At 41.4% G+C, this 17,081-nt stretch overlaps 1 protein-coding gene across 3 annotated transcripts in view; it reads right to left on the bottom strand.

Moving 5' to 3' along the window:
* The window catches only part of rbm27 (RNA binding motif protein 27), a 217,688-nt gene extending 204,991 nt beyond the window's left edge, over positions 1-12,697 (bottom strand). For all 3 annotated transcript variants that reach the window (XM_068043929.1, XM_068043931.1, XM_068043932.1), the window contains exon 1: positions 12,191-12,697. In XM_068043929.1, coding sequence (XP_067900030.1) covers positions 12,191-12,249 — 59 coding nt within the window. In that variant the 5' untranslated portion in view covers positions 12,250-12,697. The remainder of the gene's footprint in view (positions 1-12,190) is intronic.
* Positions 12,698-17,081: the final 4,384 nt, after the last annotated feature.

The raw sequence follows: 17,081 nt of genomic DNA, 5'->3' as shown, positions 1-17,081 counted from the left end.
GGACAATTAAACAACTAACAGGAGGAGCAGGCTCCACAAATATCCTCATTCTCAACGATGACGGAGCCCAGCACATCAGTGCAAAAGAAAAGGCTGAAGCATTTGCATCCATCTTCAGCCAGAAGTGCCGAGTGGATGATCCATCTCAACCTCCTCCTGAGGTCCCCAGCATCACAGATGCCAGTCTTCAACCAATCCAATTCACTCCATGTGATATCAAGAAACGGCTGAAGGCACTGGATACCGCAAAGGCTATGGGCACTGACAACATTCTGGCAATAAAACTGAAGACCTGTGCTCCAGAACTAGCCGTGCCCCTAGTCAAGCTGTTCCAGCACAGCCACTACACTGGCATCTACCCGGCAACATGGAAAATTGCCCAGGTATATCCTGTGCATAAAAAGCAGGACAAATCCAACCCGGCCAACTACTGCCTATCAGTTCTGGTCGCCTCATTTTAGGAAGGATGTGGAAGCTTTAGAGAGGGTGCAGAGGAGATTTACTAGGATGCTGCTTGGACTGGAGGGCATGTCTTATGAAGAAAGTTTGAGGGAGCTAGGGCTTTTCTCATTGGAGCGAAGAAGGATGAGAGGTGACTTGATACAGGGGTACAAGATGATGAGAGGCATAGATAGAGTGGATAGCCAGAGACTTCTTCCCAGGGCGGAAAGAGCTATCACCAGGGGGCATAATTTTAAGGTGATTGGAGGAAGGTTTAGGGGAGATGTCAGAGGTAGGTTCTTTACACAGAGAGTGGTGGGTGCGTGGAATGCGCTGCCAGCGGTGGCAGTAGAAGCAGATACATTAGGGACATTTAAGCGACTCTTGGATAGGTACATGGAATACAGTAGAATGAAGGGTAGGTAAGTAGTTTGATCTTAGAGTAGGTTAAAGGGTCGGCACAACATTGTGGGCCGAAGGGCCTGTACTGTGCTGTACTGTTCTATGTTCTATCAGTCTACTCCTGATCATCAAAGTGATGGAAGGTGTCATTGACAATGCCATCAAGCGACACTTGCTTAGCAATAACCTGCTCACTGACGCTCAGTTTGGGTTCCGCCAGGGCCACTCAGCTCCTGACCTCATCACAGCCTTGGTCCAAACATGGACAAAAGAGCTGAACTCCAGAAGTGAGGTGAGAGTGACTGCACTTGATATCAAGGCAGCATTTGAACAAATATGGCATCAAGGAGAGGCAGCAAAACTGGAGTCAATGGGAATCAGGGGGAAAACTCTCCGCTGGCTGGAGTCAGACCTAACGCAAAGGAAGATGGTTGTGGTTGTGGGAGGTCAACCATCTCAGTCCCAGGACATTACTGCAGGAATTCCTCAGGGCAATGTCGTAGGCCCAACTATCTTCAGCTGCTTCATCAATGACCTTCCCTCCATCATAAGGTCAGAAGTGGGGATGTTCAGCATCATGCGTCACTCCTCAGATACTGAAGAAGCCCATGTCCATATGAAGCAAGAGCTTGTTAAAAATCCAGACTTGGGCTGATAAGTGGCAAGTAACATTCGTGCCACACAAGTGTCGGGCAATGACCATCTCCCTTTGACATTCAATGGCATTACCATCGCTGAATCCTCCACTATCAACAGCCTGGGGTCACCATTGACCAGAAACTGAACTGTACCAACCACATAGATGCTGCGCTACAAAAGCAGGTCAGAGGCTGGGAATTCTGCAGCAAGTAATTCCTGACTCCCCAGTGCCTGTCCGCTATCTACAAGACACAAGTCAGGAGTGTGATGGAATACTCTCCACTTAGTTGCATGGGTGCAGCTCCAACATTCAAGAAGCTCGACACCATCCAGGACAAAGCAGCCCGCTTGATTGGCACCCCATCCACCACCTTCAACATTCACTCCCTCCAGCACCGACGCACAGTGGCAGCAGTGTGCATCATATGGAAGATGCACTGCAGCTATTCACCAAGTCTCCTTAGACAACACCTTCCAAACCCGCAACCTCTACCACCTGGAAGGACAAGGGCAGCAGATGCATGGAAACACCACCACCACTTGCAAGTTCCCCTCCAACTACACACCATCCTGTCTTGGAATTATATCGCGTTCCTTCACTGTCACTGGGTCAAACTCCTGGAACTCCCTTCATAACAGGACTGTTGGTGTACCTACACCCCAAGGACTGCAGTGGTTCAGAAGGCAGCTCACCACCACCTGTCAAGGGCAATTAGGGATGGACAATAAATGCAGGCCTAACCAGCAATGTCCACATCCCAATTTAAAAATTGCTCGTCTTACCCAAATGTACAGGAATGGAATTGCATTTAAGCTCATCATTTTAGAAAGGCTATTTCATTCAACAGAACCCTCAAGAATGTGAAGAGGGTTGAGAGAACATACTAAATGATAACTTTTTTGAATTTTTCATTAATGAATACCCCAGCACCAAGTCAGACATTATAGGAGGTTCCACAGTCCAAGACAGATTGAAACAAATGAATCTCCAGGGACGGATAGTATACATCTCAGGGTATAAAGTGGGACTAGAGATAAATTCTACAAAATGCTGATGGTGTGTGGGGGAGTTGAAGAACCGAGGAAACAATCCACATGCCACACAACTTCTGAAAAGTGAAAAAAAAATAAACCTTTTCGTATTACATTAGCAACTGTTAAAAATAAGGAATTATCTGCAATTGACAAAACAATTATATCTAATATAGCCTAGCACATGACACTAACATTTCTGAAGACAGAGATCCGGTTCAACCAATCTTCTTGATGTTTGGAGGAAGTGGCATCGCAAGGGGACAAGAAAAAACCCGATGAATAATACCCTGACTTCCAGAAAACTTTTGATAAAGTTCTGCATGAATGGCTGCTACACATGCTTAAGGCAATGGATCCCATCCAATGGACATAGATGTTCTCCTTGCATAATTTCCTGAATTTTCCCTTTTCCATATTCCGTGACAAAGGGGATACATTATCAAGAGCTTTCATTTGCAGCTCGAACACCACTAAAAATTCAGGGAGGTTCAAACAAACAATTATTTTTCTCTTTATTTTGTTTAATTAAGTAAAATTCAATTGAAAACCAGTGACGTCTGAGGAAATGAAAGAAAAGGTGCCACTCCATGCCAAATAACTTTTTTCTTTACTTGTTCATAAGATGTGGACGTCGCTGGCTAGGCCAGCATTTATTACCTATCCCTAATTGCCCTTTGAGAAACTAAGTGGCATGCTAGGCCATTTCAGACAGCACTTAAGAGTTAACCACACTGCTGTGGGTCCGGAGTGACACGTAGGCCAGACCAGGTAAGGATGGCAGATTTCCTTCCCTAAAGGGCATTAGTGAACCAGATGGGTTTTTACAACAATCAACAATGGTTTCATGGTCACGATTAGACCAGATTTTTCAATTCCATATTTATTAATTGAATTCAAATTTTACCATCTGCCGTGGTGGGATTTGAACCCAGAGCATTAGCCTGGGCTTCTGGTTTACTAGTCCAATGACATTACCACTGCCTTCCCTCAAAAGTACAGAAAGTATCTCGTGGAAAAGTCAATATTTCATGGCTGACGTGTGAAATAAAGCTCAGAGAATAGGCAACCCTACTCCACGATCCTCCATATGCTGAAATTGTGGAGATCACCCTTCACTAGGCCCAGGAGCAGACCTAATAGGATGAACCCAAATCTGCCTACTTGTGCATCGGGTAACCAAAAATATAGGGAGAATTTCAAATCTTTAAAAGTATCCTTTTCAAATAATGTGGACCACAGGCTTCTCCCCACTACAAAATAGACTCGGAGATAGATTTCATCAGCAACATGAATAAAACAGGCCATACAGAATCATCCACCCTTGATATCCAGGAGATGAGGCCCGATTACAGTGCAGCTTCCAGTGGGAAATAAGTAACGCACAGATATGCTCCTTGCATAATTTCCTGAATTGCCAGTTTTCTCTTTTTTGATATGCCGATGATAAAGAGCTTTTTCTTTCTGCCAACATCTGCAAAAGGATCATAAAATAAGGAAATGCACCAAGTTAAAGAACCCAATTTCTTCAACCAAATTAACCTTGGCATAACTTGTTTAAAAGAAATGACTTGATAATTCTTTTATTTTCAAGCAAGAGTTCAACAAACACTCCTCATCCATACAGAGAACATAGTAATTTCACAAAAATAAATCTCATCTATTTTTTATTCATTCAGGGTATTCAAGAGAGGAATGGAAGGGAACCATAGGCTCAGCAAGAATCCAGAAGCCGTGCCAATACATGCAAGGAGATACAAAAACAGCCACAACTCAGGCAGCATCAACTATTTGGAAGGTAGTATTTATTTCATAGGATTCTGCATTTTCTGTATCAAAGTCTTAATTCTTATATAATTCTTAGTCAGTTTTGCAGTTCAAGGACAGGGGGGCGTGGGGGGGCAGTCAACTGACCATTGTGGATATCATTCTGAAGTAACAATATATTTTTGTTCAGAAACAAGTTGACTCGAGTACTCTTCAAATCACACACTGCACTTGCATGTACACATTTAGTGTTCAACAAAAAAAGCTGCAAGAATCTTCATTTCCAAAAACTATAAGAATGGTCACTTGAAAAAGTAAGAAGCACTTTTCTGCTGTAGAGGGGCAGAAAATATGGCAGTTCCTCATTATTATTATTATGATTAGTACCCCCGTCTGTCACACAGGAGACTGGGGTTCAAATCCTCAACAGGGATAGCCTACTGTGTAAAATGGAAAAGGATGCAGTTTTACTGGGGGGAAATGGGACTGACTGGATTGCTGTAGGGAGAGCTGGCATTAACTTGATGGGCTGAATGTCCTCCTTCTGTGCCATAAATGACTCTATGACACTGTTTGCAGAAAAGAAATATGAAAAGATGAGGATTTTTAAAAAAATTATAAAAACAGACATGCAAGCCTTTATAATGGAGTCATAAGAAAAGCTCTATAGAGACTGAAAAGAAAAATAAAGACTAACCCCAAGAGAAGAGAGAAAAAGCTGAAGGCTCCAGAGGTTGAATAAAAAAAACTCCATATTCTCAAAAAAACACAGCTTACACAGTTATTTAAAAAGATAGTGAAAACCGAGAGTCATAGACAAAAAAACATGGACTAGCAACATGAGTATTAAGACGTGAGAGAGTACATCATGACGCATTCAAAGAATTTTGTTTAGCTGTTATCTTGGCTCAGTTGGTCGCACTCTCACCTCAGAGCCCAAAGGTTGTGCGTAGTGAGAAGCCCCATTCCAATCCTGGAGCACATAATCTAGACCATGGGTGTCAAACAGAAGCCCAAGACAGTTTTATCTGGTCTTAAGGTTGTCATGTGCTCTGAAATGGGAGACAGACCTCCCAATGCTGTTTTCAACAGCTTGAGAACTGACACCTTTTAAACTTCGCACTGCAGCCCTGCCACCCACTCTTTGACATCCCTTTAGGACCACTGTTTAGGCCACTGTAGAACTGGAAAACCAAGTCTATGTTTGCATGCCGCACGCGCCAAATGTTTTTCACACATTTTGCTGAACAGTCCTGAAATAGGTTCAGGATCTTTCTTTGCATATTTAAACTGTTCCAACGCTAATTTCAGGCAGTTGCCAGGTCTGCCTAAAACATGAGGACCAATATGACTGACCATGTCAGAGGAATACAAAGACAAAGATAAGAATTTTAAATTCCAGGCTGGAGAGGACTGGGAGCCAATGTAGGTAGACAAGGACAGGGGCCATGGCCAAGCATGGCAGTGTTCTGCATGAATTTAAGTTTACAGAGGGTGCAGAATGGGTACTAGCCAGAAAAGCACGGAATAGGTGAATGTGGAGGTGGCAAAAACATGGGACGACAGTTTCAGCAGCAGATGAGCTGAGGGGGTGGCATTGTATGGAAGTAAGCACATTGTAGAGATTGAGATCATATTATGTTAGTTCATCTATGAATTAAATAGTTACAGTTGCATGTGAAATAGAGGCCTTTTTTTGTTCAGCATCAAGTGACCAGGCACCTTTTATTAAGAAAACTCTCAAACTGAAAGGGTAAGCAACCTGCATCCATAAATATGGAACCTAAGAAATAGAACCTTTACCAAACATATAGAAGAAATGGGAAACTTGTCATACAGAAAAAGTGAAGGTTGTGAGAACTCCTATCCATATCAGTTTGGAGGGTTGTGTCGAAAGCATAGTACGGAGGCAACAGCCACCAATACAGCAAATGTGTTAACTAGCCAGAAGGAGAGGGTACTGCTAAACATTGTAAAAATGTTTTGCCAGCAGCAGTTACAATGTAATTTCTACTACACTGCCCCACTTTAATTCTCACTATCAGGCAACTGCAATTACGTCCTTGGTCACAGGGATAATATATGAGCCTTAGGGAACACAGCCAGAAACAGTGTCATCCCTCTACAGGTACAAGTGTACATTTTTTATTTCAATCTCTCTACATAGATTTGCATACAAATAAAATCAGCAAGCAGTTCAATATGCCAAAATTGATTGAAACAAATAAGTCTGGAGGCTGAACAAATTGTTTCATTAACTAAAAGGGTTTCTTTTCTGTCCTTTTTCAGCTCGTCTTCAGGTTTCCTCGATGTCATGTACCATTCTCCTCTAACGACAAAAGCAGACAAGCGCCTAGTTTAAAGACCCATAGAAGTACAATCTGGGGTGACTTGCCTTGCGCATTTCATGCCCCATGTTCCTGGCTTCCATTCCAATGACTGAGTTTAGGGATACATCAGGTGAGCAATGAACCGAGGGATACCTCTACTGCTTTACTTGTTAAACAGGAGTTGAATCTCATTACGTCACTTTCAAAAAAAATTAATTGAGGGAGCAAGAATAAGACTTCCTTCCTGCCCCATAAAATCAAGGTTTAAAATAACTTCGGCATCAGTGCCACAGCAATTTGTTGTGCTCTGAAATAAAGTATTTAGATTTCGATCACCGACACCTCAAGCATTCTAGAATAGATGCCTGAAAGGAGTTAATGACAATGTTTTTTCTTCATCGCCTTTTACTGCCATTACACCAAATGTGAAGCCATTTTGATTTTGGGACGTAACTGTCCCATACCTCTATTCAGTTCTATAGGATCAACTGCAGTGAATCCAAAGAAAAATAACTGGAAAAGACAGCATTTTCTAGAGTTGATAACCAGAAGACACACATTTAAGATAATTGGCAGAAGAATCGGAGGCAACATGAGGAAACTTTAAAAAAAAATATAGTCAGTTGTTGTGATCGGGAATGCACTAACTGTAAGGGTAGTGGAAGCAGATTCAATACTAACCTTCAGAAAAGAATTGGATAAATACATGAAGGGAAAAGAATTACAGGGCTCGATGCAAAGAGCAGGGTAATAGAATTAACTGGATAGGTCTACCAAAAAGCAAAAACAGGCACAACGGGCTGAATGGCCTCTTTCTGTGCTGTATGATTCTGTGATTTCATGAAATTATTCTGTATGTCTGAAGCTAGTTGCAGCTTCATCTAAACCCATTTCTACTTGGTACTTGCAAGGTTGGCATTTATTGCCCATCCCTCATAGCCCTTGCTACAAGCGGTTCGATACAACTGAGTGGTTAGTGGGCCACTTCATAGAGATTTCCTTCCCTAAAAGTACATCAGCAAGCCAGTTGGGTTTTTACAACAATCCAGCATGGTCACTTTTACAGATGCCTTTTTTAAATTTCCAGATTTGTCTTTCAAAAACCAATTTTAAATTGTCAAACTGCCATAGAGGGATTTAAACTGACATTCTCTGGATTATTAGTCCAAGCCTCTGGATTACTAGTTTTTAACGTGATCACTAAACTGCCGCAAACCCAATAATTGCTTACAAATTTTGCAGTACAATAAAAACATCGAAGATAAAATGAAATGTCCACAGTTCATCAAAATACATTCAGGATGGTGATTGATTATTTGCACACATAGAACTGTTCAGGACATTGTGCTGAACTGAATTGTCTGGTCCAGGTTATACCAAAAATTGGTTTGTCATGTTATCTGAAACATTTGAAAACTGGAAATCAACTATTCCATGTGTCAAATGATAAGGCGAAAAAGTCAGTGGTTGCAAGTAGATCCATGTGCTAACTAAACAATCAAATAATTAGCTATGAAAACAATCCCTTTCCACCAACCTGCATGAAATATAAATGCTCCTAATTACAATTTACCATTTAAAAATCAACATGAATTCCCCTTCCCTCATTCAGCAGTGCTGTCCCACAGGCATCAGCAAGTGCATGGACCCTCACCAAATTCTCCATCCTTTCTGCACTGCCAAAACAGAATGTCAAGCCACTATTCACCAAGATAGGCAGCCACTGCCCATCCCTACCCTCACCTAATTTACCCAAAGATGCACTTTGCAGTGGAGATGGCTGAATATCAATCAGGATTTTCCCGAGCTACACATAAACTATGATCAACAATGCCATCATCATTTCCTTATGTCAGCAAAGAGCAAGAATCAAACTTCATCTCGTCTGTATAGCTCAGCACAACGGGTGCACATTTATACACTGTGCCATCAAGAAAACCTTCTATATTATAATTAAATGGGGACAGTGACACGTCATAGATTGTTGATATCAAAAGTTGCAATTTCTGGTTCAATTTTTTTTTAAATACTTAAATCTATAGAGAATATTTAATGTTAAAAGAATGGCAAAAGGAAGATAGCATGAAGATGAAATGAACAGTTTCTCTGGTTAATTTTAAAATAACTTGCAATTTGGTGTAATTTTCCCAGTATTTAATTTTTTTTTCTGGTGCTAACCCACAAATTATCTGATTTATTAATGGGTGGTTGATGGTCGGCACAGACTCAGTGGGCCGAAGGGCCTGCTTCAGTGCTGTATCTCTCTATAACTTGCCATGGTGGGATTTGAACTCTTCATCTCTGGGTTGTGTATCCAGTACGTTAATAAAATGCTGAGAAGATCTCCTCAAGGCTTAGTGAAAAATGCACTGCACATCTTTGGTTCATGATGTACCAGACAATCTCAGATGGGGCAGTAATTTACCCTAACAACTGATCTCAGTGTTCTTGAGCTGGGGATGGGGTGGGGGAGCCAGGCAGAGGGGAGATGCAGAAACACCCAGCATGATCCCCATTCCAGATAGCTATTGGTAATCTAGATTGCCAGTGTCAGCTACAGTTCAGTTGGTAGCACTCTCTACTCTGAATAAGAAGGTTGTGGGTTAAAGCCCCACTCCAGAGACGAACACAAAACTCTAGGCTGACTCTTCTGCAGTTTTGAGGGAGTGCTGCATTCGCAGAGGTGCAGTCTTTTGGATGGGACACTAAATCAAGACTCCATCTGGCTCTCAAGTGGATGTAAAAGATCCCATGGAGTTTTCCCCAGTTTTCTGGCCAATATTAATCCCTCAATCAACATCACCAAAATAGAATATCAGGTCATTATCACATTGCTGTTTGCACTTTCTGTGCACGAATTGGTTGCCACCTTTCATAAATTATAACAGTGACTACACTTCAAAAGTACTTCACTGGTTGTAAAGAACATTGGGATGTCCTGAGGTTATGAAAGGCACTACATAAATGCAAGTCTTTTTTAATAATGGCCTCTACATAAGTCAGACAAAAGGTTATTAACCTGAAAAATTCTGTTTTGCTCTCCACAGCTGCTGCCCAGACTATTTCCAGCATTTTGTGTTTTATAACTCCTAGTGATGCAATTAGCCTGACAACAAACATTCTTTAATAAATAGGTCTTGATTTAGTAAAATTTGGGATGAGTGGTTTTATTATACTGATTATGAGTAGAAGCACAGAACACATCAGTACTGAAATCATGGATCATAAATTCCATGTTGACACAGGACTTTATGTACTAGATTCTACAATAATATTACTTTTTAAAAACTCAGGATGTGGTCCAACACCAGAAGGAAACGAATGAAGTTAAAATCTTTCTTTGCACAAGAGTATGGAGATTATTTTTCCAGAACCATGCAGTATGAGATATAATGCTAAATATTTTCTTTAGTGGCCTCAGCAGCAACTACTACTCATTCCAGTAAATAGCATTCTTTCAACAAAATGTTCTGGAAAGCTAGCTGCAGAAAATTATGAAGGAAGCGTCACAGTTGTCATGAATGGAAAATGAGCAGTCTTGCTTACAAAGTAAAAATTCAGCAAGATTCTAATTTGGCTTATGTTTTTCCTTGTCCCACCTTCAAATCTCACAGTTCTATATTTTTGAATCTCATTGATCTTTTGTTTTGCTTCTCCTCGCACCTCCACAATTAGAATTCAACCTCATCCACGCACTAGCCTAAACTGAGGTTCAAGTCATCATCAGACAATGGCAAAGAAACCTCAAAGAATAAAATTACTCTTTGTTGCACCAGAACCACAGATGGCATACTGGAATTCTAAGTGTGACACAGCCAATATATTGCAGATATTTACAAGTTTCTCGTGAAACACAAAAGCCTTTTATTTAACATATACTTCTGGATCTCCAGTGGCATGATTCACAGTAAGTTTGATGAAATGCTGTTTTATTTTAATGAGTATTACAATCAGTTTACAGAAATAAATATGATTCCTTTGCTGTGGTGGATATGTGCTTAAGATGTCCCCTTTCCTTTAGCATCGCACAGTCTAATTGCTATAAGTAAACAGAGCCAGCGTTCAATTCGAATTTAACAGCAGGTTGGTGAGGGAAGTTTGCAGATGAGAAGCTACTTCTGAGGTTGTTCTCTGGAACAGAGAGTACTGAAGGGAGATTTAATTGAGGTGCATAAATTTATGATGGGCCTAGGTAAATTGAATAGGAAAGACCCATTTCCCTTCTTAGACTAGTCAATAACCAGAGGGCATACATTAAACTTAATTGGTTAGAAGGATTAGAGGGGCGTTGAGGAGTAATTTTTTCACCCGGAGGGTCTTAGGTGTCTAGAACTCACTGGGTGAAGGGTAGTAGAGGCAGAAAACCCTCTTTGCATTTAAAGACAGTTGAATACGCACTTTAAGTGCTGTAACCTACAGGCTCCAGACCAAGATCTGAAAAGTAGAATTCGGCAGGTGAACTCTGTTTTGGCCAGCAGGGACATTGCAGTCCAAATGGCCTCCTTCTGCATCATATATCTTTCTATTTCTATCTTGGAAATAGGAATTTACAAGTAAACAAAGTTATGAAATGACTGCTTTTCAGGTTATAATTGACATCTTGAAGTGAGACAGATGCTCTGAAAGCAATCCACAATGCAACGCCATAACTCATTCAAACACTTTGGAATTTTAAAATTTTACATTCAACACACTATGAAAACAAAAAGAGTAAGAACTTTCATTTGTATAGCATTTTTGCAACTTCAGGACGTCCCAAAGCACTTTACAGCTAATTAAGTACTTTTGAAATGTAGTCATTGTTGCAGTACAGGGAATCATAGCAACCAATTTAGGCACATCAAGTTCCCACAAAGAGCAATAAGATATCTGACCAGATAATCTGTTTTAGTGACTGGTTACATGAACGTATGTTGTTGCAGGGGCTCACACTCCACCACTGCCTGACCAAAATATTCATAATGATCATTGAAGGTTGGCAGCATTGACAATGATTAATACTGCAACATATTACTGGTCAACTTATTGTAAGATTATCAATTCTAATACACATTACTCTACTTTTTATATAAAAGTTGAAAAGCGAGTACCCAAAAATGCAACTTTTAGTTTTCTCTCCCATCAAACTTGTGATAACTACAGCGAGAATATTCTAAAAGTATGCTAGAATTTCAATACATCTCAGCAGCAATCAGGAACTTCAAATCAAATCTTTCTGTTCAGTAAAATTGCTCACTTCACTTGTTAGAAGCAGACCCCAAAATCGAGGGCCGATGGAGAGTTTTCTATTACCATTTTAAAAGTACGAGATAACCCTAAATGCAAGTTGTGAGTTTCGATTCGTAAAAGTAACGAATCCGTGTTTCTCAAGAGTTAACACATTTCAAAAACGGTCTAACAAGACAAGCCGATAAATTACATTATTTTGCCTTATTTTAATCGGGGTGACAGTGCACAGTCTAAACATGTGGCCTTGCAAGTCTGGCTCATGTGGCAACCTGAGGGCCTGAAAAGTGAAAAGTCGCCGCCCCAAACCCAAGAAGCGCCCAGGCTATTCGAAGGAGCAGAATAATACTCACATAGGGTCCAGCGCCCTTGACAACCAAGATCTGAAAGCGTCCAGATTCTCTATGATCATCTTCCTAAGGTCTCTGGCCCAGTCGCTGTTGCACCATCAGAATGTCAGGGCTTCAGTGAAAATCCACAGGCAACATGACAACAAACCAGGCCGCGCCGCACCGCGCTACCAAACAACCACTGGGCGGCAGGTCGATTGACGGGGCAGACTACCAATCGTCAACCGGCTCTCCGGAACATAAACCAATCAGAAGGCGAAGGGGGCGTGACACGCAATACCAGCAAGTTAGGTTGTACTCAACGGCCTGGAAGAGACGAGCAATCGATCATTACAAATTTTCGGTTTTCGTTCTCCACCCCCATAAAAAAAATTGAAACCCGGCTTTCTGGAATGGAAAAGTTTTTTGATAAAAAAATAAACACTACAAAAACGGCAGATATTTACTAAGACCGAAGCGGGAAAAAAGAAAGATGATGCCGCACTGCTCAATCAAAGCTGAAAACGTCGTGCAGGCACGTACTGTTTGATAGGCAGCATTATCGACCAATCAAAATGCGGCCAACTTAGCAGATCTGCTTTTTCATTGGACAAGTGGCCAGCGTAAGGCGGGACTGTCTGTGGTGACGGGACACCTCGAGACCAACAGAACAAACGCAAGTTTTGTAATTACAGAAATAAATTATCATGGAGTCTGTGTGTGTGTGTGTAATTTATTGATATGGCGATGCACCTGGTAAATATAATCAAATATTACTAAATTGCAACACGTCACCACGTGATCAGACCCTAACTTTGATGGACACCAGACAAGCCCCACCCCCATTGACCTCGCGAGATAGGATATTATCGCGAGATTGTTCCGATTCCCCGCCCCCGCCGTGTGCAGAATCCTAGCAACCAAAATCCCAGCACTGCAGCAACCCAGTGGAAGAGCTATGCTGTGTACTGCAGCAGCATAATAATCAGTCACCAAACGAGAGAATCGAATTATGTCCTCTTGACGTTCCATGACATTACCATCACTGAATTCCCTACTATCGATATCCTGGGGGGTCACCATTAACCAGAAACTGAACTGGACCAGCCACATAAATGCTGTGGCTGCAAGATCAGGTCAGAGGCTGGGAATTCTGTGGGGAGTAACTCACCTCCCGACACCCCAATGCTTGTCCACTATCTACAAGGCAAAAGTCAGGAGTTTAGTGGAATACCCTCCACTTGCCTCGATGGGTGTGACTCCAACAACACTCAAGAGGCTTGACACCATCCAGGACAAAGCAGTCCTCTTGACTGGCCATCCACCATCAACATTCACTTCCTTCCTCCACCAACACACTGTGGCAGCAGCGTGTACCATCTACAAGATGCACTGCAGCAACTCACCAAGGCTCCTTCGACAGCACCTTCCAAACCCGCAACCTCTACACCTAGAAGGACAAGGGCACCAGGTGCATGGGAACACCATCAGCTGCAAGTTCCCCTCCAAGCCACACACCAATCTGACTTGGAACTATATCACCGTGACATCACTGTTGCTGGGTCAAAATCCTGGAACTCCCTTCCTAACAGCACTGTTGGTGTACCTACACTCCAAGGACTGCAACGGTTCAAGAAGGCAGCTCACCAACATCTTCCCAAGGGCAATTGGGGATGGGCAATAAATGCTGGCCTAACTAGCGACACCCACATCCTCCGAATAAATAAAGAAAAAAAAATAAGTATAGCATAAAAAAGAATCTGTCAGCCCATTCTTCTACAAAAGCCTACATTTTAACGAAAAATCATTCTTGGGAAAACTCCCGAGTCGCTGGTATCATTTGAGTAAATCTCTTCTGCACCCTTATCAACTACTTGAGATCCTTCCTAAAGTGTAGTGTACAGAATTGAATCTAATATTCCAGCTGAGGCCTAACCAGTGTTTTATAAAGGTTTCGCATAACTTCCTTGCTTTCGTAATGTCTGGGCAAAATATTAAATCATTCAAAACCCATCCACTTAGAATTAAAATTGGGCCTGATGTTTCTGTTAATAAAGCCAAGGGTGCCATATGCTTTTAATGGCTTCTCAAGTTATTCTGCCATCATCACAGATTTCTGGACATACACCCGCCAGGTCTCTGTTGTTCCAGGACTCCATTTAAAATTGTACCACTAGTAATACAATTTTGTATTGTTTCAGAGCCACTTTTAAGCAACTTTTATATCTTTTTATTTCACATTGGGATTGTTTCACGGTTGCCAATGGGCCACTCAAAAAAAATCAGATATTCACAGCACAAGACCTAACCAAGGTCGCTGTGCCTTCATTATCAGAGAACACATACTTGGTGTGTTAGCTTTTTAAGAACTTTAGTGTCAGGGATCTTGTCTTTTGATCTTCATTATTCATCTCAGGCATCTTTAGAGAAACTGATTCAATGTCTTAAAGTGGTGTGCATATGTTGTCCAAGTTTCACAGGCGTAAAGCATCATCATTGCTGGCATAGTGATATTTCTTCAACATATTGCTGAAAAAAATCCAACCCTACCCTTTGAGATAATCAATGTGCGTTCAGAATGGAGAGAAGCAGCTAGACAGCTTGAAGAAAAATCTTGATCTCGACTGAGTTTTTGGTGGCCTGACAAAGGCATTCAACACTGTCAGTAGAGAAGGTCTCTAGAAATTCCTCTCCAAGGTGTCCAGACAAATTCATTAAATGGCTAAATAATTTCATGGTGGCTAGAGTGATGGGAGATGTGGACAATTCCATCTTCTTCCCTGTTGCCAATGGTGTTAAATAAGTACGTGGCCTTGCACTATTATGCTTCAGTATTTTGTTTACTGCTGTGCATCTCGTGGTTTTCAATAATCTCAAAATCAGAGTCAAGATCAAACCAGATGGGCCTAAGAAGACTACAAGCTAAAACAAAGGTGCTGGAAGAACTTGTTCACGAACTCCTATTTGTTGATGACTGTGCTCTCATGTCACACTCCCAGGATGATATGCAAACAATCGTGATAAACAAGCATCAAGTGCTTTAGAATCATAGAATGGTTACAGCACAGAAGGAAGCCATTTGGCCCATCATGTACGTGCCAGCTCTGTGCAAGAGGAACTCAGCTAGTCCCACTCCCCAGATATGAACTACCGATCCTTTCCTTGTGTTTCAATTCAGAGAAGGGTGTCCCTTAGATGCAGTGTTCACTTGATTCCAGAACTTGCTCAAATGCACCAAGCATGTGAAACCTGCCTTCCTGCAGCCATGTGTTGTCCTTCCTAATCGTCATGTCCTTAACCTGTCCACATGTCAGCAATCTAGGGGGTTTCCACCCTTGAGGCCTGGTCTTTCTAGTGCCCAACTGCTTAAACTCCCTCTGAAAGATCTCAAATCTACTTCTGTTTATGTCATTGGTTCCAAAGTATACCACAACTTTTGGATGCTCCCTGTCACGTTGCAGATATTTTTTCCAGCCAGTCAACTTGGGTGTAATAAACAACTTTAAAATCATTGAATCACTAAATAGAAGTAAACTGAAATAAATGTAAACACAAAATATAACAAAACATATAAAGCCATAATTGAAGTTCCAATCAATCTGCTGCGGTTAAACTTCACTCTCTTCACACCTCTCAGATCGGTTAGCTTAGAACTCACAGGACTTAAAAATTGGGCCAGGGTTTATAGCTATGTGATTGGACCAAACCAGTAACAGAAATAAAAGCAAAATACTGCGGATGCTGGAAATCTGAAATAAAAACAAGAAATGCTGGAAATACTCAGCAGGTCTGGCAGCATCTGTGGAGAGAGAAGCAGAGTTAACGTTTCAGGTCAGTGATCCTTCTTCAGTAACAGAAATACCAGGTTACTAGTAAACATTGTACATAAATCTTATCTGTCAACCGTATATGTCTTGGGTGTGAGTCGTGTATCAATGGTAACTCACTTGCCTCTGAGTCAGAAAGTTCTGTGTTTAAGTCCCACACCAAATATCTGCACAAAATCTAGGCTGACCCTCCAGTGCAGTACTGAGGAGATGCTGCACTCTTGGAGGTACTGTGCTTCGGCTGAGACGTTAAACAGGTGGACATAAAAGATTCCATGGTAATATTCAGAAGAATAAGAAGAGAGTTCTCCCATGTCCTGGCCAATATTCAATCCCTCAACCAACAGCTAAAAATAGATTATCTGGTCATTATGTCATTGCTACTTGTGGGGTCCTGCTGTATACAAATTGGTTGTTTGACACAACTGGATGGCTTGCTTAGTCACTTCAGAGGGCAGTTAAGAGTCAATCATGTTATTGTGGGTCTGAAGTCACATGTAGGCCAGACCCAGTACTGAATGTACCACATTCTAAGGTTCAGGACTATGTGCTGAGGACGCACTGAAGCTTGGGGCAGCTGCCGCAAATGCTTAATGGGGAAAGGCCACTATGTAAGGGCTTCCCGCCACAGTATACCAAGGGGCTGGCACCCATGTAAAACCTCTCGGGCTGGTATGCACCAGAAAATGTTTTTTCTACATAATGCAAATGTACATTGTATATAAAATAGAATGGCAAGAGTTGTGAGGCACCTCACATTCAGTATTGAAAGAAACTGACCTTTTTTGCATGTTCTGAAATGTCCACTATGAATTGTTTTGTAATGTACTTTTTTTTTTACAAATTTTCTGAATAAAATATATTTTTGGAAAAAAAGGTAGGCCAGACTCGGTAAGTAAAACATGTTTCCTTCCCTAAAGGGAATTAGTGAACATGGGTTTTAACAACAATTCAACAGCTTTATGACCACTTTTACTGATATCAACTTTTTATCTCTAGGTTTTTAAAACTGAATTCAAATTCTTGAACTGCCGTAGTGGAATTTGAATTTGTATTCTCTGAATTGTTAATCCAGGCTTCTGAATTAC

This window comes from Heterodontus francisci, chromosome 12, assembly GCF_036365525.1.
Source record: "Heterodontus francisci isolate sHetFra1 chromosome 12, sHetFra1.hap1, whole genome shotgun sequence".
NCBI classification, from domain to species: domain Eukaryota; kingdom Metazoa; phylum Chordata; class Chondrichthyes; order Heterodontiformes; family Heterodontidae; genus Heterodontus; species Heterodontus francisci.
The sequence above is the reverse complement of the archived record's forward strand: the minus strand, read 5'-3'. Positions and strand labels throughout refer to the sequence as shown.